Here is a 22332-nt window from a genome sequence, read left to right as displayed (position 1 = left end):
GGCGGCTAAGCGGGTCGTCGTAGCGGAGGCGCGACTGGCGCACTTCCGGTCCCTCCCCTCGCTATGGCGAGCTTCCTGCTCCTCAGGGTGGGTACGGCCGCACGCGGCACCGTTGCCATGGCAACACTCTTGACGCTAGGCTAGAGTTTTCAAAGGATCTTCAGAGCTGCAGGCGCCCTGGGTGTAATTCCATGAGCCAGCCAGACGCCGAAGCTAAGGCCAGGACTTCAAAGACAGGTGAGATGTTCCACATTACTTTCGGGACAGCCGCCGGTCTAACCTCGCGGCCGCGGTTGTTGCTTTATTCCACAGGCCAGTTCCGTGTTCCCATCGACCCCGCCTTACAAGGTTCCCGCTCGCTTCCTCAGATTTGGCATCTCCTGGTGGAGAGCCCGGGCCACTTAGGTCCACCGGCTCAAAACTCCACCTTCTTACTCCTTTAGACTCTTTCGCTTCAGGCCCACCTCCTCCAGGGCCCCCTCTCAAATCTAACGTCCTTAATTCCCACCCGTGGGTCTACCTTTTCTAAGTCCCACCCTTGCCTTCCTTAGACTCCTCCTCAAGCCCCACTGGACCCTCTCAGATCAGGTCAGGTTCTGACCCTGACTCCCACAGGTTAGGCCTTGCAGACCGTACTCCTTGTTTTGCAGAGACACGCTTCAATCGCGCAAGCTTCTCTCCCTCTGCCAAGATCTTCTCATCCATGTCCCCTCTCCTCTCAACTCCGGAATGCAGGGAGCTGATTTAGAGCCCTTGCTGGACTTTAATTTTCTCACCTGTGAGATGGGGCAGTGATAGGAAGAGTTTCTCTCCCAAGACTCTTTCCCCTGTCTGCACACTTTACCTTATTAATGTCATTGTTATTATTAACGTAGAACGGTAATGATAGCTAGAACCCATCTCAATGGCACGTGCTTGTAGTCCCAGCTACCCCTCTCCTCCTCCTCTCCTCCTCCTCCTCTCCCTCCTCCTCTCCTCTCCTCCTCCTCTCCTCTCCTCCTCCTCTCCTCTCCTCCTCCTCTCCTCTCCTCCTCCTCTCCTCTCCTCCTCCTCTTCTCCTCCTCTCCTCCTCTCCTCTCCTCTCCTCTCCTCTCCTCTCCTCCTCCTCTCCTCTCCTCCTCCTCTCCTCTCCTCCTCCTCCTCCTCCTCTCCTCTCCTCCTCTCCTCCCCTCCCCTCCCCTCCTCCTCCTTCCCTCCTCCCCTCCTCCTCCCCTCCTCCTCCCCTCCTCCCCTCTTCCTCCCCTCCTCCTCCTTCTCCTCTCCTCTCCTCCTCTCCTCCTCTCCTCTCCTCCCCTCCCCCTCCTCCTCCCCTACCCCCTCCTCCTCCCCTCCCCCCTCCTCCTCCCCTCCCCCCTCCTCCTCCCCTCCTCCCCTCTTCCTCCCCTCCTCCTCTCCTCCCCTCCTCCCCTCTTCCTCCCCTCCTCCTCCTCCTCCTCTCCTCCCCTCCCCTCCTCCTCTCCCCCTCCTCCCCTCCTCCCCTCCTCCTCCCCTCCTCCCCTCCTCCTCCCCTCCCCCCTCCTCCCCCCTCCCCTCCTCCTCCCCTACCCCCTCCTCCTCTCCCCTCCCCCCCTCCTCCCCCGCTCCTCCCCTCCCCTCCCCCTCCCCTCCCCTCCTCCCTCTCTCTCATGCTGGGGTTAATCCAGGACCTTGTGCATGCAATGCAAGCACTCCACCACTGAGCTATATCAGCCCAGCCCAACCTTGGATATTCTTAATGCTTTAGCTTTTGCTGCTACTTATCTGAACCAGAATCTAATGGGAGTTGGTATCCAAGATGACCTGAGATGGCTGCTGTAGTAATTTGATGGTGAACAGACCTGTGTTTCTTGGTACCTTCACCAGAAAGCTCATGAGTTCTAGGACCTTTGCCCCTGAATTTGCTTCCTCCTGAGTTGGGGCTTTTTGCTTTCTTTGTTTATCTCCTTCATGCTCATTCCAGGAAGGAAACCCAAATGTTGCAGTCTGTTTTTCCTCTCTGTTTTCACTTCACTCCTTAGGGACATAAAATCTCTTAAACAGCATTATCTCCCAAGAGGCAGTTGCCAAAGCAACACATGTATGCATCTTCCTAGCCTGTGAGTGAATCTGACACACCCAAGTTTACCCTCAGAGACCCTCAGACATAATTGTTTCCTGGAGGACAGGTATCTGTATGTCCTGCTCTGTTTCTTGTCTCCCCTCTGACCCTATACTGAGGATTGAACCTAGGGGTGCTCTACCATTAAGATAACCCTGGTTCATTTTTCATTTTGAGACAGGGTCTCACTAAGTTGCCCAGGCTGGCCTCACACTTTCAATCCTCCTGCCTTAGCCTCCTAAGTTGCTGGAATTACAGGTATGCACCACTGTCCCTAGTCTTGATACAGGACATAGCAGTATGGATACTTAGTCCCTGTTTGCTGAATGAATGCAGCATCTGATCCTCTACATCTGCATTGTACAAAACTGTAATTACCAGCCCATATGGCTTTTAAGCATGGAATACTGTCTGATGCAAATTGAGATGCTCTGTAAATAAAGGTCAAATAGACACTAGGTAACTTTATTTTTATTTTTTGTTTTTGTACAGGGGATTGAACCCAGGGTTACTTAACCACTGAACCACATCTCCAGCCCTTTTTTATATTTTATTTAGAGACAGGGTCTCACTGAGTTGCTAAGTGCTTTGCTAATCTGCTGAGGTTGGCTTTGAACTCAAGATTCTCCTTCCTCATCCTCCTGAGTTGCTGGGATTACAGGCGTGTGCCACCACGCCCAGCAGGTGACTTTTTTTGTGTGTGTACTGGGCATTGAACTCAGGGGTACTCAACCACTGAGCCTCATCCCTAGCCCTGTTTTGTATTTTATTTAGAGATAGGGTCTCACTGAGTTGCTTAGCTTCTCACTGTTGCTGAGGCCGGCTTATTCTCCTGTCTCAGCCTCCCAAGCCACTGGGATTATAGGTGTGTGCCACCACGCCCTGCTGACTTAATTTTTAAAATGTGAAAAAAAGTCTTAATTGTATGTTGAGTTCATGTTGAAATAATGTTTTGAGTATATTCAAGTAAAGAAATGTTGTTAAAATTAATTCGCCACTTTTTTTTACTCTTCTTAATGTGGTATAGGAGAGAAAAGATAATATCTTTTCCTTACCCATCACAAGAGTTTTGGCTGAGGACCCTATAACTAGGACAAATTAGCAATAGAAGAGCATATACCAGTTTATTTAATAAAAGTTTTCCATGACATGCAAGGCTTTAGAAGCGAAGACCCAAAGACACCAAGACATCTGTATATTTTCATTCACAATCATCCTGATATCACAGTATGATAGGACAAAAAGGGAGGCACTTAGCAAGGACTATTTGTTCATATTTTTCTTGTCATTTCTGTGTGACATTCTTTCCCAATCTGCTATATAGGAGAGGACAACTGTCACACCAGGTCTTTAGGAGAGAAGGGAAGGAGGAGGTCATTGAATGACCTCTCTAGGTTGTATGGCCCATTTTAGGGAAGAAAGATGAAGGGAAGGTGAGAAGGCTTTCCTGCTTCTGTTTCTCAGTTTCCAAGATGCCATATTTTGAGATAGGGTTCCTGTACCCCATAAGTAGCAAGTACAAAATTTAAACCCCATATGTGCCTTGCATTTTATTTATCTTAGACACTGCTGCTATTGAAAGAGCATGGCCTAACGAAAGAGCAGATGTTAGATTCAGAATCCCAGCTCCCTAGGAGACCTTAGGCTAGCCTCTTAGCTTCCCAGAGCCTAGGTTTCCTTTTCTATGTAAAGGAGGGAAATTCAGTGAAGTAGGGCACAGAAGGCTGTTTAATCAAAGCTAATACTATTGAAGCACACCCATTGTGTTTAGGCTCAAAGCATGCATCCCACCCACCCTTTCACCCCATTTCTCCAGCGCCTTCTTCCTAGATAGCTTCCAACCCACCCCAGGAACCCCTGCCTGACTATGCACTCACTCACTCTTGCCTTCATCCATTCCCAGGTACTGAAGGGCAGCTTGAGGCCAGTCTTGCAGCAAATACAGGAAGCCAGGCAACTGAATGAGACCCAGAGTATAAGAACCAGACTCAGTGGGTCACTCCAGCACTGTAGGCAGACACATGTGAAAGGTGAGGGCAGAGCCCAGTTCTCTTGGAGACTGAGTTCCCTTCAGCTGTGGAGTATCATCCTCAGGTACTTGAGCTTCCCAGCACCTGTGAATGAACTGGTCCTCAGGCCTCAGCCCAACTGGTCAGGTCATACTCAAAGGACAAGGTATACACACAGGGAGACAGACAACTGTTACATACAGATATTTAATGATTCCATTCTGGTGGTGGCATATGCTTGGAAGAAAAAGACAGGGTGCTAAAAACAATGTATAACAGAGGACCTCACTCAGCCTGGGGTTCTGGAGGGCTTTCCTGAGGAGGGGACATAGGGGTAGAAATCTGAGGGAAGTATCTTATCTAGAGGAAGTATGAGATATGGGCACATTCTGGGTGATGAGACCAGGAAGTGTTCCAGTCCTCAGTGCTAGCTGTTGTGACTTGCTTGAGGCCATGAAGCCAGGAAGAGCAAGGTTGGTTAGAATAGGTCTCCATACAAGTTTCCAGGTTTTCATCTCTTACACTTCAGACCTTATTTTTCCCCAAAGTCAGTGCATTTTAAATTTCTTATGTGATTTTTTTTCTTTATTCAGTACTCAATTATTCATTTGCCAGTAAACATCTACAATGGGCAGGGCCCCAGTTGACCATGCTGAAGATACCACAATGACTATTGACACAGAGAGGAGGCTATTACAGCAGTGAGGGATCAGGGCTGATTTGGGAATATCTAACCCAGCCTGGAGGGTACTTTGGGTAGCCTTCCTGGAGGAGGTGATACCCAGGGACCCTCAAGAATGAAAGGAGTTAGCTAGGTGACAGGAATCCAGTGGAGAAACATGATTCAGACTGGGACAGATGAGCAAGGATTCAAAAATGAGTGTGAAGGGCACATGACTGCTGCTCACAGCTGATGGTGGAAGGAGTGGAATATGGCAGGGTAGACTATGAGGTGAGGAATGCGGCCATTCTATGGCCCTTGGGAGAATATGGCCTTCTCCCAAGGGCCATAGAGGCATAGGGAGTCCTGAGGGGTTGTTGGCCAGCTGATGTGGTCAGATAGAGTTTGGTGCAGATCTCTTAAGCCAAAGTTGATCAAATTACAGCAGCAGATCAAATTGTAGGACTGCCAGAAGCTGCTGCATTAGTCTAGGCAGGAGATGGCAGTGGTTTGGTATATCCCAGCACTCCCTGTCATGGTGTAGCTATAACTCTTTAAATTGTCCATACCCCTGTTTGAGAGTTTGTCCTAGGAGGGAAGGGTGATAAACACATTCCTGTTCACAGCTGTATACACCCAACATTTGGGCCCAGCACTTGCAGACTTTCAGGAAGTACTTGAGAAATAATGGGATAGGTAGGGTGGGTACAGGGTTGGGTGGATGAGAGGGAGGCTGGCCAGGCCACCCATAAACAGGTCCTGAAAAGTCTGTTACTTAGGGATTGGGAACAGACTTCTCCCCAAGGTCAGGGGCAGAATTTTGGCTGAGAAGCAACCAGGAAGATTAGGGTTTTCCAAAGATTCCTTCAGCAGCAATAACCTAACTTTGACTAACAGGGTTTCTCTCTGCCCACCTCAGGAGCGGTGGGGATGGCACATCTGTTGGGCAGCCAGTCCTGCATGGACAGCCTGCGCAAGGACCTCACTGATCTGCAGGGTGCTATTGTGGATGTGTTCTCACGTGCTGGGCCTGTGCGCTTCCCCTCCTGGAAGTTCCCTGACCGTGTGGCCTGTGACCTCGACATGGTGGCCCTGCTGGAACACTATGACCATGTGCCAGATGATCCCGAATTCACGCAGCTGTCCCATGCAGTGCTGCTAGAGCTGGTCATTGACAGGTGAGGGCCTTGGTAGAATCTGGACATCCCTGGATGCTAGCATCTGCCCCTTATACCAGTTGCAGCTGTAGGAACCCCTTCTAGAGGTGGTGAGGACATGGGTAAAATTAATCACCATTTACTGAGTACCTGTCAGGGGCTATATCAGCTCAGGACCCTTGAAATGACCTCACCTTTTTATTGTGTTCAGTGCTATGCTGTCCTATTGCCTCCATTATCAGGGAGTTGCCACCTACCCCTTTCAGTCCTTGGTTCACCACAGTTCTAACCATTGTCTCAGGGTTTCTGTGTCTGGGACTCCTTAGCTATCACTCAGAGTTTCCATCCCAGGCTCTTTTTCCTGGTGTCTTGTGGGCTGTATTGTTCCCTCTACACATCACAAGGCCAGACATGGGATGTTTTTCCACTTCCTGGTCCTGCTGGGAAAAGGCTAGTGGATTCCCTATAGCCCCCACCACTTCTACACTGTCATTAAAGTTAGCATGACTGGTCTGGGGATGTAGCTCAGTGGTAGAGCCTATTGGCCTAGCATGTGTGAGGCCCTGGGTTCCATCCCCAGCACACACACATACAAAATAACAATAAAAAAATTAATGTGGTCATTAGCCTTCTACTTCCTGGAAATTGCAACCTAGGCTCTTGGTACTCAAAAAACTTATAAGACAGTAAAGCCATGGGGGCCTGACAGGCAGCAGGGATGTTGCAGCATGACTCACCTGGAAACAGAGAAGGCAGGATTACTACTCTGAGACCTGGTGGAGCTGTAGGTAAGAAAGCACCATTTGTAACCTATAAGAAGCCAGATAAATATGAGTCTAGAACACACCTTCCTTCTTCTGTGACTGTGCATTACGCATTATCCCCCTGTTCAGAGTGCTCTACCCATTCCCTGCTGGTCTGACCAAGCCCCTCTCATCTATCAAAGCTCTGTTTACCCATTCCTTCTCTGTGAAGTTGTTACTGAAATGCCCCCCTATCCACTTCAGCCAAATTAACTGGAGCTTCCTTTGGGCTCCTGTGTATATAAAAGTAACTCCTGCCAGAGACCACTGGACCTCAGACTCAGACTTGCCTGGGAACCCTGACCTCTAGCCCCCAGTGTGGCATTTAGAGGTACTCAGGTCATTTCAAGGAATGGAATCAGAGCGTCTTCCACCATTAGGGTCTGTCTGAGCACAGATTGCTGTGCCAAGGCCATGTTCTACCCTCTTTCCAGATGTGTCCCCATTCCCCATTGCTGCTTGGCACAATGCCAGGCACCACTGTCCCCAAGATATAGATGGGGCAAGGCCAGGAAGCAGTTGGCATCTCCTCCCCAGACCCCAGGGTTTGATACCTTTCCTGCATCTGAAATAAGGTCTCTTATCTTCCTGCATATGCTGTGAATACAATACCTTTTAAATAACTCCATATTCATGCAAATGTAAACTTATCTTTTCAACACCCCTTTTTTCTTAAATTAATGCCTGCCTCTAATTTTGAACTTGGAAATTAGCACAGAGACCTCATCCCAAGTCTCCCTTGTCATAAAAATAGGTCAGCCTGTGGGAGAAGCCCCTGACTACACTCAGGAGGCTGCACTGTGCATCTTTCCTGCCCTGCTCACCCTGTGGCTGTGGAGGGCCTTGACTTCTTGGGGTCTCAGCTGTGTCATCTGTAAAGATTCTAGAGCACTTGATATAAGGCAGTTGCTCACCCAGAACTTCCAGGCACTCAGAATATACCTTATATGTAGCCAGGCTGGCCTCCCTGAGTTCCCTGATCAAGTTCGGGGAACAACCAGGCAGAAGGGCTGCCACCAGGAGGCTCCGAAGAGGCCCCTGAGCTGAGCTGGGGGCCAGGGAGGGCTTCTTGGAGACAGTGGCCACTGAGTTGTCATTGAAGCTGACCCAGCAGCAGATTCAGAGACTCTCCAAGTTCCTGATGCCTGGGCCGCTTTCCCAGAGTCTGAAGCTGCCAGTTGTGTGGTGTGAGGGCACACTAGCCCATCTTGATCCTGGCCCACCATGGCATCTCTGCCTACAGGCTCCTGCTGCTACTTCAGAGCTGCGCCAGCTACCTGGAGAACCTTGGCTCAGGTCAGACAATGCCCCCTGCCCAGGCTGCAGGGCCCTGCATGTCCGTGGGGCTCACAGTGCGACGCTTCTGGAATAGCCTGCTAAGGCTGGGCATGCTCTACCAGCAGGTGGCTGGCCAGGTGAATGGGCCCCAGCCCCCAATGGTGATGCCCCTCACACCCTGCCTCAACTTCAGCTTCCTAGTGTGCCACTGTGTGCACTGCATCCTTCATTGACTCCCTACTGCTCACAGGGAGCAGGGTAAACTCTGCAGCCTCCCAGTCAAGGCCCACATGGCACAGCAGTTAAGAAAGTAGGCTTTGGTCATATCTGTGCTTCCTGGCTCTGCCATTTACGCCATGGGACTTTAGGAGAATCCTACCTATTCAGACTCTAAGTTTGTTCATCTGTACAGTAGGGCTAAGATGAGGCCCCATGTGGTATGGGTTATCCCATAGTCCTCCAAACCATCTGGTAGGGAAGGACATCTGTCACCATGAGGAGGAAGAAATTAAATGAATGGTGATAGTGACATGACGGCAAGCAAGGGCCCAGTAATTGGCTGCTGTTCCTGTCACTGTTACCCTCCCAATACCACGTATAACATCACATCAAATTTGGGGTGAGGGTGGGGGCAGAAGAAAGGAAGCCTGGGCTTAGTAAGCTGAGTCACAGGAAAAGTCACATTTTCTCTTATTCCTGTTTTGTCAGATATCATTTGAGAGTCTGAGCATTGGGGCAAGGCTGTTACAGAACATCCCCAGGGAACTGGTCACTTCCCAGGCCCATTTCTCTCTCACCTGCTTTCCCTTTCTTTTCATAACCCCAGAAAAGGGCAAAACAAGGAGAGACTCCCATCTCTAAGCCCACAGCCAAGGGTGAGCCAGCCAGGAGCCCTGAATGTATGACTGCCAAGTTCATCAAGCCTCCCTCCCCAACAGCAGGCTTGACCCATACCTACCAAGGGCCACAGAGAATCCCTGTCAGAGTCTCCTTGAGGTATCCAGCTGGGACATCCAAGAACACCAAAAGCGTCCAGTCCCAGACCATCGAGACAGCACTGGTACCCTGTGATGCATGTACCAGTGTCCAGGGCAGCCTTTGGGAAGTGGGCAAAGTGGTCATCAGCCTGTGTCAGAGCCAGAACTTGCCCTCATCCTTGGGTCAGTTCCAGCAGCTGGTACAGGACAGCATGGGGCTCAGGCCACTACCAGCTGCCACCATGGGCCACTGGGCAACAGAGCAGAGCAAAGACCTGGCACGCCTCAGTAAGCATGTGAGCACTCTCACTCAGCTTGTTGGGCCCCTTAGGGCCCAACTGGAGGAGGCTGAGGGACAGAAGGATGGACTGAGGAAGCAGGTGGGCAAGCTGGAGCATGCCCTGAAGCAGGAGCAGGGCGAGCGGCAGCGGCGGGCAGAAGAGGCTGAGCAGCGCATGGCCCAGCAGGAGTGTGACAGGCAGCATTTACTCGCAGGTCTGTATCCCAAAGGCTGGATATTCAGTGCCCATGGGCTCTGCTAAAGTCTTGCCATGGGCACTTTCTGAGGTAGACCCTGACACAGCTTGCGTGGAAGGAACCTGGCCTGGGGAGTAGGCAAGGAGGAGAAGGTAGCAAAGAAGAGCATGTCCATCCAGCTGGTGATACTGTGAGCAGCTAGAGCTCAGTCCCACTGGGGAATACCAGGAGATAATGGATGGTACATGTGCCTCAGAGTAGTCCCATCAGAAGGGGAGGGAGCTAAGATATTAATCCACTTGCTCCTGGAGGTCATTGAGGGTTACTTCTGGGGAACTTGTTCCCCTAGTATTTCCCCCTTAGTGGAGCAGTCTCTCTGGCTTTGACCAAAGAGATACAGCTCCCAGCACTGAAGCTTCTCAGTATCCTCTGATGGTTTGAAGCCTGAGGAACTGGGGCAAGTCCAAGCCTCACCATTACTTCCATGGAAGGCACCAAGGCCCAGAGAGGCATAGGCACACAGCAGCCAGCCAGTGAGAAGCAGGTTGGGGGCTCAAGCATCTCCCCAGGGCTTCTTTGGCAACCTCTGGTGGCCTCTTCCACACTGCATGGCTGCCTCTGCTCTGCAGCATGCATTGGGTATGAGGGCTGCTGGCTAGTCCCAAAAGACCCTTTGAAGGACCTCTCTCTGCTGCTCTAGAAACATGTGACCTAAAAACAAAGGTGGCCACCCTAGAGGAGGAGCTGAAGCAGCAACAGGAGTCCATGCAGGCAATGGGTAAGGAACCCCATTGCATGTTACCATGCCATATCTCAATCCAGTGGTGACTGTACAAGCATCCTCCATCTCTGTTCCCTGAGCTTCTGGGGCAAAGAGAAAGGGAGGGTGTACCTGACCATCCACACTGTTGGGCGATGACCTGAGTTGGGGTACTACCTCCTACCCAGAAAGTATCTTCTGTTTTCTAGACCCACCTCATTGGGGTCCAGAGCTGCATATTGTGGCTGAGAACACAAGCCCAGAGACATAATGTGACCTCCCCTTGGGTCCCATCTTGGGTCAGAGGTAGTCCAGGGTCTCCCTCCCAAAGGCTCCAGTGCCCTACCCCTCCCCCTCAACACATGCTTGTTCACTGGATCCTGCAGAAGCAAAGACCCAGCAGCTGCAGGAGGAAAGTGAGCGCAGGGCAGTGGCTGAAAGGCAGGTGCAGCAGCTGGAGGAGCAGGTACAGCTGCTGGCAGGGCGGCTGGACAGTGCTGGCCAGCAGATCCGCTGGGCCAGCACAGAGCTGGACAAGGAGAAGGCCCGTGTCGACAGCATGGTTCGCCATCAGGAGGTAAGGCCCTCAACCAGGCACTGGGCTTCAGGCTTTGCAGTCCTTTTGTTCTTACTCCCTTCCACAATAGTAGGCAGTACATACTCCTGTCATTCCCATTCATGCATGGGGAAACTGAGGCTCAGTGAGATTAAGGAAGCTTCCCAGGCTGTACAACTAAGAGGCAGAGCCAGACTCAGCACACTAACAGTGGTTCTCACTGCTTTACAGTCAATGCAAGTCAGGCAGTAAGGGTTTCAATGACAGGCTGATATGACACTGGAGGAAAAGAAGAGAAGCCTATTTGCCAGAATTCCTCTTCTAGTAGGGACTGTGTATGACTGAAAAAAATGTGTGGGAGGGAAGGCTTCCAGGGTCAGCCAATTGCCTTACAAGGGTGGAGGGTCTGCAAGCTGGGGACTTGAACTGGATCTGGTTGGGTGTACATGTCTGCTGTCTCCCCTCTGCCCACTTTCCATGTATGTGCACAGACCCCTGTACACAGACTCATGGCACAAGGGAAGGAACTGGGAGGGTTGTAGATACTAGTCCCATGTTGGCCTAGACTGGTGGACCTCACAGCCTTCCTGCCCATCCTTCTCACCTAGTCCCTGCAAGCCAAACAGCGGGCCCTGCTACAGCAGCTGGACATCTTGGACCAGGAGCGTGAGGAGCTACAGGGCAGTCTGGAAGAGGCCAAGGCCCAACGAGCCCAGGTGGAGGAGCAGCTACAGAACCTGCAGAGCCAGAGGGAGCAGGGACAGTGCCAGCTCCAGGCCCAGCAGGTGAAACTGGGCAGGGTGAGATGGGGGGAGCTTCCCTTTCATCAGAGGAACCTCTAACCTGTTAAGTGTCTATGGGCCTGTCCTATGTCTGGAGGTGGGGCAGTGACCCTAGGGGAGCCATCCTGGGACCAGATCTGAACCTCTCCCTGCCCCAGGAGCTACTGCAGAGCCTGCAGCGGGAGAAGCAGGACATGGAGCAGGTGACAACAGATCTACGACTGACCATCTCAGAACTGCAACGGGAGTTGGCGGAGCTGAGGGAGCGAGAGCGGTTGCTGGTGGCCTTTCCTGACCTACACAAGCCCATGGAGGCCCAGATCCCAAGTAGGGTCCTAGGAATGCTGCCAAAGATATTGTTGGGCCTGAGTGGGCAACTAAAGACTCACCTTGGCAGAACACTGGGCCTGCAACTCCCCCAGTCCACAATGTACGTGGTAGTGGGGAAGGTGTGACAACTAGAAGTGCAGCCCTTAGAGTCACCATGACAACACATAACATGCTTTATGTGTTGTCCACCGCTTTGTGTAGAGGGGACATGGAAACCCAGAGGTGAGGTGACTGCCTATGGTTGCTACAGCAGAATCTAGAAATGGATCTAGCTGCCTATAGTGCATGGTTTTTACATCACGTGCCAGTCCTTGCTCAGCTTTTCTGTGACCCCCTTTCTGGTTCTCTCCCCAAACCATACTACAGAGCTGGTTCCAATGACACAGCCCCCCACTCTCCAAAGTCCTAGAGCCCATGCTCAGGAGTGCTATGTACCCATATTGGCACAGGATTAAGTGTCAGGCAAACGGGTTCTTTTCTCCTCTCAGCCCCTACAGCCCTTTAAGACTCTGGAGTGAATCCTGTCACAGAGCTCTTGGGAAGATGCATTGTAATTTAGCTGATCATTATAAGTCGTCATTTCTGAGCATTAAGTGACAGGCCCTTCTGAGGGCAGGTAGCTTCTTTTTCCAAACCAGGAAACCTGAAATCAAAGTGGGCAGTAACTTTCCCAGGTTTACACAGCTGGAAGCAAGCATGGGAAAGAACATCCAAGCTGAATTCTTGTGACTTATCCAGGGCTGCCTGGATAATTCTTAGGACAAACTCACTGTATTTCTGGCACACCAAAAACAGGTGACCTTGGAAGGGATTCTCTCTTTCCCTTTTGTGGTGCTGGAGATAAGAGATCCACTCTTTCATTTTTTTGCCAAATCACTGTGAATTCGAACAAGGCCCTAGGAGAATGAAGATGCAATGGATGGGAAGCACAGTGCATTGCCTAGCTCCAAGCCTGTCCTGTTAGGTCCAGTCCCATTGGGCACAAGAGGCAGACCCAGATATCATGTCTCCACAGACTCTGGCAACATCACAGATGACATGGAGAGGCAGGTGCAGGCCAATGACATCCGCATCCGGGTCCTGCAGGAGGAGAATGGGCGGCTCCAGTCAATGCTGTCCAAAATCCATGAGGTGGCGCAGCAGGGGGCCCTCAAGGTGGGTCTGAGAGGGTAACCTTTTGGGACTTAGAGGAGGCCTCTACCCATTGAGATCTTCAGGTTGCCTGGGAGCCTGCTGAAAGCCATCTTCATTTGGTATTTAAGCAGTGCTTTTGTGAAACTTCACTCAAGGTGTGAGGATGTTAAAGTTCCAGTGTCCTCTATCTCCAAATCCCCTTAGAGACTTTAATACCATCAAATGTCAGAGGAACCTTCCCATATATACTGCCTGCCTGAGGGTTTGCTGCTGAGGAAAGCCCTGGACAGCTTCCTAGGTCATACCACTTAGTGGAAGGAACTATGAGTTCAGGCTTTCCCTCCCTGTCCCTACTAAGACACCCTCTTTGTACAGTGGGTAGGGTACAGAGCTTGGCCTTCTTTGCAGATGATTCCACAGGACCAGCTCTGGTCCCCTCCCAGCAAGGGAACCCAAGGAGCAGCATCCCGGGCCCAGGCCCAGAGTACATCCCCAGGGTGAGTGAGTCTTTGTCAAATGTAGGACAGATGGAGTGGTATAGACCCCCTTGCTCACAGGGGATTTTGTGATCTTGTCTTCCCTCAGGCCTCTAGGCAGGTGGCACCCTCCTGGCAGCAGGACAAGCAGTGCAGGCAGGACTCTGCCAGGCCAGTCTCGAGCATCCCCACCTCGGCAGCCCTCCACCTGGCCCAACAAATCCTCCCTGGAGGACATGACCCACTCTGCCATCTGTACCCAGAACCCTATCCGGACCTTGGCCAAGCTGAGGAGGAGACTGTCACCAAGCCGGGGCCAGGCGGGTACTGCAAACCAGCCCCAGGAACCACCCTTGTAGGCTGTGGTAGAGGTAGGGATAGAGGACAAGTAGCTGGCAACTCCCAATGAAATAAAGGCCCAGCCATCTAACCAAGATGATCTTGGCCTCACAGAATGGCTAAACTGGACAAAGAGTCCTTCCTTCCCTGCCCAGACTGGAGGCTGAGGCCATACCATGCAGGTCTTCAGTGAGCAGAGACCTGGCACTGTGGGCCATCAGTAGGCAGGAGCTTCCCGACTCCCTCTTGATAGACTTGGGGAAAGGAGAGCACATCACAAAGAGAAGCTTCTAGCACCTGGGCCAGGTGAAGAAATCTTAACTATTCTCACAGCAAGTACCAAGGGGTAAACCTGGTCTCTGTCTTCTCTTTGTTGCAGAAGTAGTCCAGGCACCTACAAAGAGGAAGATCAGGGTGTGGGGGATGTACAGGGGAAAGACCAGTGAAGGCATCTGAGGCATGAGTCAGAGGCTAGGATGCTGGCTCAGGGCTCACTGAGGCAAGCAGAGTGCAGCAGTGCCTTCAGCCTCCTACCGTGGCTCTGATCCTGGGTCTGGGGCATTAAGGACCCAAGAACACCAGGCATTCATTCACGGAGGAACTCCATGCCTTTAAGAATTGGTTATGAAGGATTTCTCTAAGTTCTGGAAGTCAGAGCCTCAGGAGGGCCACCAAAGGCAGGGCCAGGACTTTTGTCCCCTGTATTGAATCCCCTTCAGGTATCAAGTGTCTGACTTCCTTTTTTCTTCTACCAGCCAGAGCAAACTCTGCTTTTAACAGGCCCAGGTCAAGGTCAGGCTCACTTGAGTGCTTTCCCTACCTTAAAGTCAACTGTGCATATAACATAAGCTAATCATAGGGGTAAAATCCCTTAAGAGTCGCCATTCCAGAGACAATACAAGGCATGTTCATGACAAGGTAGGAATGGGGGGGACCTTAGAAGCCATGTGAGAATTCCACCTACCACCAGCAACATTCACTCAAATTTTACATATTAAAATATATCCACATTTATTTTACTATTAAAACTTCCCTACCCTAACTCTTAAAAAATGGATGCCCTTGGAAAATGTTCCACTTTTATCCTGTGGCTTCAAGTATCCTGATCAGCAATACACAGCCCAACCAAGAACAGGACTGGATGGTTTCCGAGGCCTCTGGTCCTAGCCAGGCACAGGAAGAGAGCCCAGCTGAACAAGCAGCAGGACCCATGGCTCCCAGTGCCCAAGATTGAGGGCAGCAGGCAGTAGAGTCGTCTCTGGGTTTAACATCACAGCCTTGACCAAGACATATTCTGAAACATGGTTAGGTCAGGGTGCCCAAAGGTCAGAGAACTTTTCCCTTAATCCACCCCCCAATAAATAAGCATAAAACCCGGCCTCTGTAGCCTCAGGGACACTGAGAGCTCCCGGGGCTGGGGACAGCAGCACTGGGCCCCACATTCTCTTTCCCCAGGGTCCTCAGAGCTACCCATGACAAGGGCAGACACAGATGTCCCAGGATTATAGAGAAAGATCCCAGAGTGACCTGTCTCCCGTGCCTGATGGGTCCTGGCTTGCATCCTTGTCCTGGGGGCTGCAGGACCCTTCTTCCCAGCAAGGTCACAGAGGGAGCAATATCCTTCCTTCATCCACAGGACTGGCAGTCCTGTCCACCCCACTGTCCTGTCCCAGAAGTCCAGGCTGTCCTGTCTCGGGGTACAGGTGGGAAGGTTCCATCCCACATCCAGAATCCCCAGCTATTCATCTGAGTAGTGGTTCCCTGCAGGGAAGGAGAAAGAACATGGAGAAAGGCATCAGGTAGGTCAGATAGAAGGGGTCAGCCAAGGGCCCCACCCCCTGATGCTCACCTAGGACATTGAATTTGCACAGCGGACAAGTCTGCTGGAGTATCAGCCAGGGGTCCACACAGTCTCGATGGAACTCATGCTTACAGGGCAGTACCCGGAGCCACTACAAGGGCAGGGGAAAATGGGCTCAAGCTACAGGGACAGGATTCCATAAGGGGGGCCCCAGGCCTATAACCCTCACCCGAACTGGGAAACCAAAACCCCCTGGGGCCTGCCTACCACCCTCCTCCATCCCAGTTCTGCTTTTTGTAGCCCTTGTTAGGGGCTGGGAAGAGAAAGTCCTGGTTGGGGTGGTTCCAGGTCTCTCAGGAATATGGTAGAGGAAGCCAAGTTCAGCTGATCCTGCCCAGGGCACTTACCTGTTTGTTGCAGAAGTAGTCCAGACACACAGCACAGGTCTCAGTGACCAGCTCTGGGTGGCCCTGTGCTACCCTGCTGAGACGGCAGCGCCGGGTCTTAAGGGATGCCAGTCTCCGCACTATACGCCGCTTGAACAGGTCCGCCTGTCAGGAGAGGACAACCACAGTCTTGCAGGCCCAAGGTCTGTGGGCACCAGGGCTCCCTTAGTCTGGCTCCCACCTGGCCGCTGGGCTCCTGTTGGCTCTGCCGAGATGCCTGTCGCTGGGCCTGGACCACAAGGCCTGTGCACAGGAGCATGGCCACTAGCAGAATGGCATTCCACAGCTGCTGCAGAGGCTTCTGGGGAGGGAGGTGGGTGTCAAGGGCGCTGGAGCTGCCCCACACTCTTCCCTAGGAATATCCACGGCCAGAGACCAGCCAGGTGACATGCCCTGGAGGCCTTTGTGTCCCCCCAGGCTCCTGGCTTCCTCTTCTGAAGCCTCCATCCCTCCTACCTGGATGATCCTCAGGATCTGCCTCTAGCTATGTTTGCTTCACCCAGTTGCAAGGAAAGCTATATATGTCCCCAGCATCGTTCTACCCATTCTCATCTTGCACATCCTCCTGGACTGCTTTCTCAGGCACTGCCATCTCCCACTCCCCTCCATCCAGGCTGAACATTCACACACTCAATCTTGAAGCCAGCCCCAGAGCTTTGTTGCTTTGCTCTCCTAGAGGTCTCATGCACCCCTCCTCCATCCCATGACCTTTTGGTCCTCAACCTTGCCCACCCATTTCCCACCCACAGACAGGGGATCTCACCTGCAAACTTGACCCCATAGCACAGTTTCCCTCCTTTACCCACTGCCTCTCTCCTTGTTCCATACTCCTCGCTCCTTCCATGTTTGTGCCCTTCTACACATATACTGCTCCCTCTCTCAGAAACTATTCTTCCTTACCCCTCCCCTGAAATAGTGTGCCTTTGGACCCCTTTTCCTTTTTTGAGGGGGTGGAGGATACCAGGGAATGAACCCAGGGGTGCTTACCCACTGAGCCACATCCCCAGCCCTTTTTTATTTTGAGACAGGATTTCGCTGAGTTGCTTAGGGCCTCACTAAGTTGCTGAGGCTGGCTTTGAACTTGCAATCCTCCTGCCTCTGCCTCCTGAGCCACTGGGATTATAAGGTATACCACTGTGCCTAGCTGGACCCCATTTCTTGCACCACTGGGGTGATATTCCCTTCTGGTCTCCACCTGCTCCGCCCTTTCCTCATGTCACTTTAATCACGTGTTTCCTTGCTGCTGCCCTCCGTGGTCCACAAGCTCCTGTTGGTGGGAGGAACCACTTCTGACATGGTCACACTATATCCTCAGTGCCTCTCCTAGTCATGGAATGAATGTGCTGGGAAACATGACTGAAAGACCACTATAAAACCTGCTGGGGGAAGAACATTGACCTTAACTTAGCTTCTACCACTTGGCTACTAGTCTTTGATCACTGAGAAGCTGGCTCAGGAAATGATGTGGCAGAGTAAGTAAGACATCATTCTCTTCCATGCAGGCATGCTATTTCACACAGCCTGGATTTGTGTTCTTATTAATAAACATTCATTTAAAAGCTGTTGGCATTCCTAGCAGCTCTGTGCCTTCATGTTCTTTCCCAACCAATGTTGAAGTTAAACTTCCACCATGGCAGAGGAGAGGAGCTAAGAAGTAATTTGATGGTTAAAGGCCATCACTCTAGACCAGGTTTGGGGCTACTAATGCCATGAGATGTTCTTGCTTGAGACAAGGGCACTCTGGGGAATACTACCAAGTGGTATTTGTGAGCCTGCCTATATCTCCTCTCCAGTTGCATTGGGGTGCTGGCACCTGATCCAGGAAGCTCTCCTAAAGCTCCCTAAGATGAGCTCAGGTGACCTTGCTATGACCTGGAAGGTCCTATGCTACTGCCAGCATGGCATCCCAGCAGAGATATCTGACAGAGCATCTCTGGCATATCTGCCTCCAGGACTGGGCCCTACAAGCCCAGAGTTGGACCTGCCTAGTTCTGTGTCCCATACTATGCCGAGACAGACTGACATGTGGCAGGATTTGCTGAGTGGCCACTACAGAATAGCCCATCAGGCTAGCAAGCTGAAATGTCTGACCAGTCACCCTTGACACCCCAATTGCCATGGCCACCCAACACTTATAATGGGCACACCCCATAAAAGCAGTATGGCCAAAGTTGAAAAATCAACAGTATACTGTCGTATTCCCAAATGAGGATCATGAGCCCAGAGATGTTAAATACTAGGTCTGTAATCACTCAGCTAAGGTTTTGGAGCCAAAATTTGAATCCAAGCCTATCTGACTTGAAGCTACTTAGTGTGCACACTAGACAAAGCAGGGGCTCCAGATATGTTTAAGGAGAGGATATACTTTCTTTTTGCAGTTCTGGGACTTGGATTCAGAGCCTTGGGCATGCTAGGCAAGTACTATACTACTGAACTACACCCCCAACCCAAGAGAATACCAAATATCAGGAAACTGAGAGGCAAAACTGGCCACCAGGAGAAACACATGCTCCCCAACACGTGCGTGTACATTATGGGTTATCCTAAAAGCCTGTAAAAGGTTGGCAAAGCACAGCTGTGGCTGAAAAGACAGTGTAAAGAGCTTTCTCAAGCAGGCAGGCAAGATGAGCTGGGAAGGTTCTGTCAGACATATGAAGATGAAGAAAAAGGGTATCAATGCCTAAGGTCAAGCATGGACAAGCCCCAGAGGCAGGAGCTCAGTGACTGGCACAGTGTAGCCATAGCATAAACAGAAGACTCAAAAAACAGATAAGTGATGAGGGCTATGAAATCCAGGCTAAGGAGTCAGAACTTTGTTATGAAGATAATGGAAAGCCAAGGAAGGCTACCGGGTAGGAGAAGATGATCATGGCAAGAGCTAAATTAACTACACATGTCCCTGGGCCAGATGTGTTACTGAAAGCCCACAGTACCATGTGGGCTTTCAGTAACACATAAGCCCTGTGAGGTAAGAAGGGCTATCCTTGTCATCAAGGCAAGGAGCGGCCACAGGATTTTTAAGACAAGGCATATATGTGGCCCCACCTGACTTACCTGCTCCTGGGCACGACTGCCTCCCAGGCATACCAAGTCCTGCCATCCTCCATAACTATCCTTGGAGAGGCTGCAGGTGGTCCATAGGGTCAGCTTCCACTCGATGTTGGCTGACAGGGATTCTCCACTGGTGATCTCAGCTGTGGCTTGGGTCCTCCTAGGAAGGAAAGTCACATAGGGGGCAGGCAGAAGGGCCCTTGGAAAAAAAGGCCCAGACTCACTCATTCACCCACCCTATTCCTGCATGGATATACCAAAATGTCATTCCTGTAGGCTTTCCACTTTGGCTCTCAGGCCTTTCCTGGCTGTTGATTTTTCTAGTTTTCACCTCATACCAAGGAAGAGCACATCAATTAGGTATCCTGTTTTTTCCTTGCTGGGACCAGTCTTCTCTGCCCATAAAGCCACCCCCTCCCTCCAGGCCCCATGTGTCCATCCTATTTCCTCCCCCATTTTTCAGCCAGGGAGAGCACAGTCTTAAGGTGAACAGATTAAGTCCTGTTTCTGAGAACCCTCTGGGAGAGCCAGAACACTCCACATCCAGGTTCTAGGCCCAGTCCTTTGAGGTCAAACTCCAACTCACTGCAGCAGTGCCTCCAACAGCTTGGTGACATTGGAAGAATAATGGAGGACAATCACAGGTCTGAGCAGAAGTTGGGATATGTCCAGCTGTAGGGAACAGGGAGGTCAGCAGGCCTTGGTTGTTGCTCTTACACCAACCTGCTCACCCTCAGAGCCTACTCCAGTTTACCTCTCGGACCACATTATGGTTCAGGATGAGGAGCAGTAGGGCAGAGGCTCCCAGGAAGAGGGCCCGTTGCATCTGCAAGAGGACAGAGGTGGGAAGCTAGCATATACCCTGCTGCACACCTGTCTCAACACCTGTGGCCCCAGCTGCTCTTAGCTCCTTGCTCTGCAATGAGTGTTCCCTCTGGATAGACTAGCCATAAGCTCCTTGAAGTCAAGGGAGGAAACTCTCATTCCTTCCGCTCTATTGAATTCAAAATCCTAGTCCTTTCCCTAGACTGAGCAAGGCAGTCCCCCCACCCCAACCCAGATTCCCATCACCTGCTTCTAGAGCCTGGTCCAGTTTCCTGTCTCCCTCCACCTCCTTGCTTCAACACCATACTATTTTAATTCTCCAAACAGGGGACCCACGCATGCTCATGGCTTCTCTGAAAGTTCCTTAGAAGCCATGTGGTAGCCTGGCACTAGCAGATGCTAGAGGACCATATCCTCCAGCCCTCCACCCCCCACCCCTCCACACACACATACACCCTCTGCACCTGCTGGACCAGGGCCTTGGGACAGGCCTGCGGCCCACTGCCCTGATTCTCCTGGTGAAATTGAGCTGCCTGCTCCTTGCCCACATATGCCACTGCGATCCAGCTTTCTACGGGCACCTCTTGCTCAGCATCCACGATGTCCATCTGTATAGCAAGGGCCATGAGAAGAGGAAAGCAGGGAAAGGTGGAAAAGAGAGGTGGAAGGGTCGGCTACAGAAAATACAAGGTCAGGGTCTGGGAACGAGATTGCAGAAGTATATAAGTTTTTGGAAGCCTGAATGCTGGGGGCCTAGGAAGCCTGGGCTGGGAGCGCTGGGCTGTCAGCTCGGTTTGGTCCAGGGTGAAGGTGAGTTCTGGATGCGGGGTCTATAGCGGGGTAGCAGATGGGGGGTTTGGGCGAGGCGCGCTCACCAGCAGCAGGCGGCCCCCCAGCTGGGGCGCCGGCTCGGCTTCGGAGCCGATCCTGACGCCCTCCAGGACTAGAGCGTCCTGCCGCGGCAGCCTCACGTCCACCCGCACTGCGCGGGCTCCGCCCCGCCCCACTCGAGCGGCCGGCTCGCTGCCGTCAGCCGCGGCCCCGGGCCCCGCCAGGCCCAGCCACAGCGGCAGCAGAGGCAGCAGCAGTAGCAGCGGCGACGGGGCTGGCGGAGGTGGCGGGGGCGGAGGCGACTTCAGCAAGGGGCGAACGGCGGGCCCCATGGCCGAACCCGGCGCGCTGGCAAGACTAGGGACCTGGGGTCCCAGGCGCGGCGGGGATAGCTGAGAGAGCTACGCCGCGCCGGACGGGGCGGGGCGTAGGGAGGGGCGGGGCCACTGCCGGACGGGGCGGGGCGCCGAGAGGGGTGGTACGGATCCTGGAGGCTCCGTGCCCTAATTGGGCCACGCGCGCCCCCTTGTGACGGAGGAGAGTCCCGGCCCCGGAGGCCGGAAGCTGAAAGGGGGCGGAGCCCGGGTCCTGGTTTCGAGGCGCAAGTGCGAAAGACCAAGCGTTGGCCAGCCAGCAATATTGTCAGACAGTCCAGTCTGGCGCAGGGTAGACCGAGGGAGATAATTGGAAAGGGTAATCCGGAGAGGCAGAATCGCAATCAGGGCCTGAGAAGGACGGCAGCGAGGGACATTTGGGGTTGTGGGTCTTGGCCCTTGCTCTGTGGAGGCCCATATTGTGGCCAGGATCATGTTAACACCCGCTCTTCCCTGGGTTTATCTCCATCTGACCAAAGGTCAGAAGACAGAAATTGACATGGGTAGCAAGCAGATGGAAGGGTCCCCGGCGGACAGGAAGAGGGACTGGAGGGCGCGGGGCTAGCCCAAGCACACAGATCCTTGATGGGGCAAAGAGGCGGGTCACTTTCGTCACTTACTTCATCTGTGAAAGGGGCTTGACAAAAATCAGGACTGCCCTACCCCCAACAAATAATCTCTAACGCCTATTGGAAGGCGAAGGTTTCACTACTGTCCTAAAATAGGTCCGTTTCTCTAAATGTTGAGCTTCAGGGGGCTTTTAAAAATTGAACAGTAAATTAAAAAAAAAAAAGAAAGAAAGAAAAAGAAAAAAGGCCAGATGAATCTTGACACTACCTCACCTACTATTTTATCATAATATAAAAAGTTCAAACAGGGCTGGGATGTGGCTCAAGTGGTAGCGCGCTCGCCTGGCATGCGTGCGGCCCGGGTTCGATCCTCAGCACCACATACAAACAAAGATGTTGTGTCCGCCGATAACTAAAAAATAAATGTTTAAAAAAAAATTAAAAAAAAATAAAAAGTTCAAACAGAAAAACAAAAAAATCTTACAGTGAACTCCGATCCAGCCATCAACATCAAAGGTCAAAGTATTCCTGAAGAATAACGAGATAGACTAAAATAGCCTGATATCAGTGCAAAAACAGACAAATGGGGCATGAAACAGGCCAGAAACCGACAAAGTGT

The 22332-nt window shown here is 52.0% G+C and overlaps 2 protein-coding genes and 1 long non-coding RNA gene across 14 annotated transcripts; 1 reads left to right on the top strand and 2 right to left on the bottom strand.

Annotated features, from left to right (window-relative positions):
- The first annotated feature begins 102 nt into the window (after positions 1-102).
- On the top strand, positions 103-13891 carry CCDC157 (coiled-coil domain containing 157). Of its 9 annotated transcripts, none has more exons than XM_081286133.1 (12): positions 106-237; positions 2570-2761; positions 5667-5925; positions 7951-8122; positions 8812-9457; positions 10140-10217; positions 10586-10776; positions 11364-11540; positions 11696-11864; positions 12883-13022; positions 13410-13498; positions 13587-13891. In XM_081286133.1, the coding sequence occupies exons 3-12, from the start codon at positions 5678-5680 to the stop codon at positions 13834-13836; spliced, it is 2160 nt and encodes a 719-aa protein (XP_081142259.1). In that variant the 5' UTR covers positions 106-237; positions 2570-2761; positions 5667-5677; the 3' UTR covers positions 13837-13891. The 9 variants fall into 9 exon arrangements, 7 of the variants coding, with proteins under 7 accessions (XP_081142257.1, XP_081142263.1, XP_081142258.1 ...); XM_081286134.1 differs by having other exon boundaries at positions 196-237; positions 2636-2761; XM_081286131.1 differs by lacking the exon at positions 2570-2761 and having other exon boundaries at positions 103-237.
- LOC308644673 lies at positions 6621-12991 on the bottom strand. Its single transcript, XR_014021074.1, has 3 exons — positions 12862-12991; positions 8944-9081; positions 6621-6714 (listed from the first exon to the last, which is right to left on the bottom strand). It is a non-coding gene; the product is annotated as an uncharacterized lncRNA (long non-coding RNA).
- A 238-nt stretch (positions 13892-14129) lies between the features above and the next one.
- Positions 14130-21692, bottom strand: RNF215 (ring finger protein 215). Of its 4 annotated transcripts, none has more exons than XM_081286142.1 (9): positions 20815-21622; positions 20404-20547; positions 19869-19940; positions 19701-19786; positions 19118-19274; positions 16245-16364; positions 16025-16168; positions 15666-15768; positions 14130-14210 (listed from the first exon to the last, which is right to left on the bottom strand). In XM_081286142.1, the coding sequence occupies exons 1-9, from the start codon at positions 21100-21102 to the stop codon at positions 14134-14136; spliced, it is 1191 nt and encodes a 396-aa protein (XP_081142268.1). In that variant the 5' UTR covers positions 21103-21622; the 3' UTR covers positions 14130-14133. The 4 variants fall into 4 exon arrangements, with proteins under 4 accessions (XP_081142268.1, XP_081142265.1, XP_081142267.1 ...); XM_081286139.1 differs by lacking the exon at positions 14130-14210 and adding an exon at positions 15499-15577 and having other exon boundaries at positions 20815-21604; XM_081286141.1 differs by lacking the exons at positions 14130-14210; positions 20404-20547 and adding an exon at positions 15499-15577 and having other exon boundaries at positions 20815-21692.
- Positions 21693-22332: the final 640 nt, after the last annotated feature.

The sequence above is a fragment of the Spermophilus citellus genome (assembly GCF_964194105.1).
Source record: "Spermophilus citellus genome assembly, chromosome: 3".
Classification (NCBI taxonomy): domain Eukaryota; kingdom Metazoa; phylum Chordata; class Mammalia; order Rodentia; family Sciuridae; genus Spermophilus; species Spermophilus citellus.
Note: the sequence above shows the minus strand (reverse complement) of the source record. Positions and strands in the feature narration are given on the sequence as shown.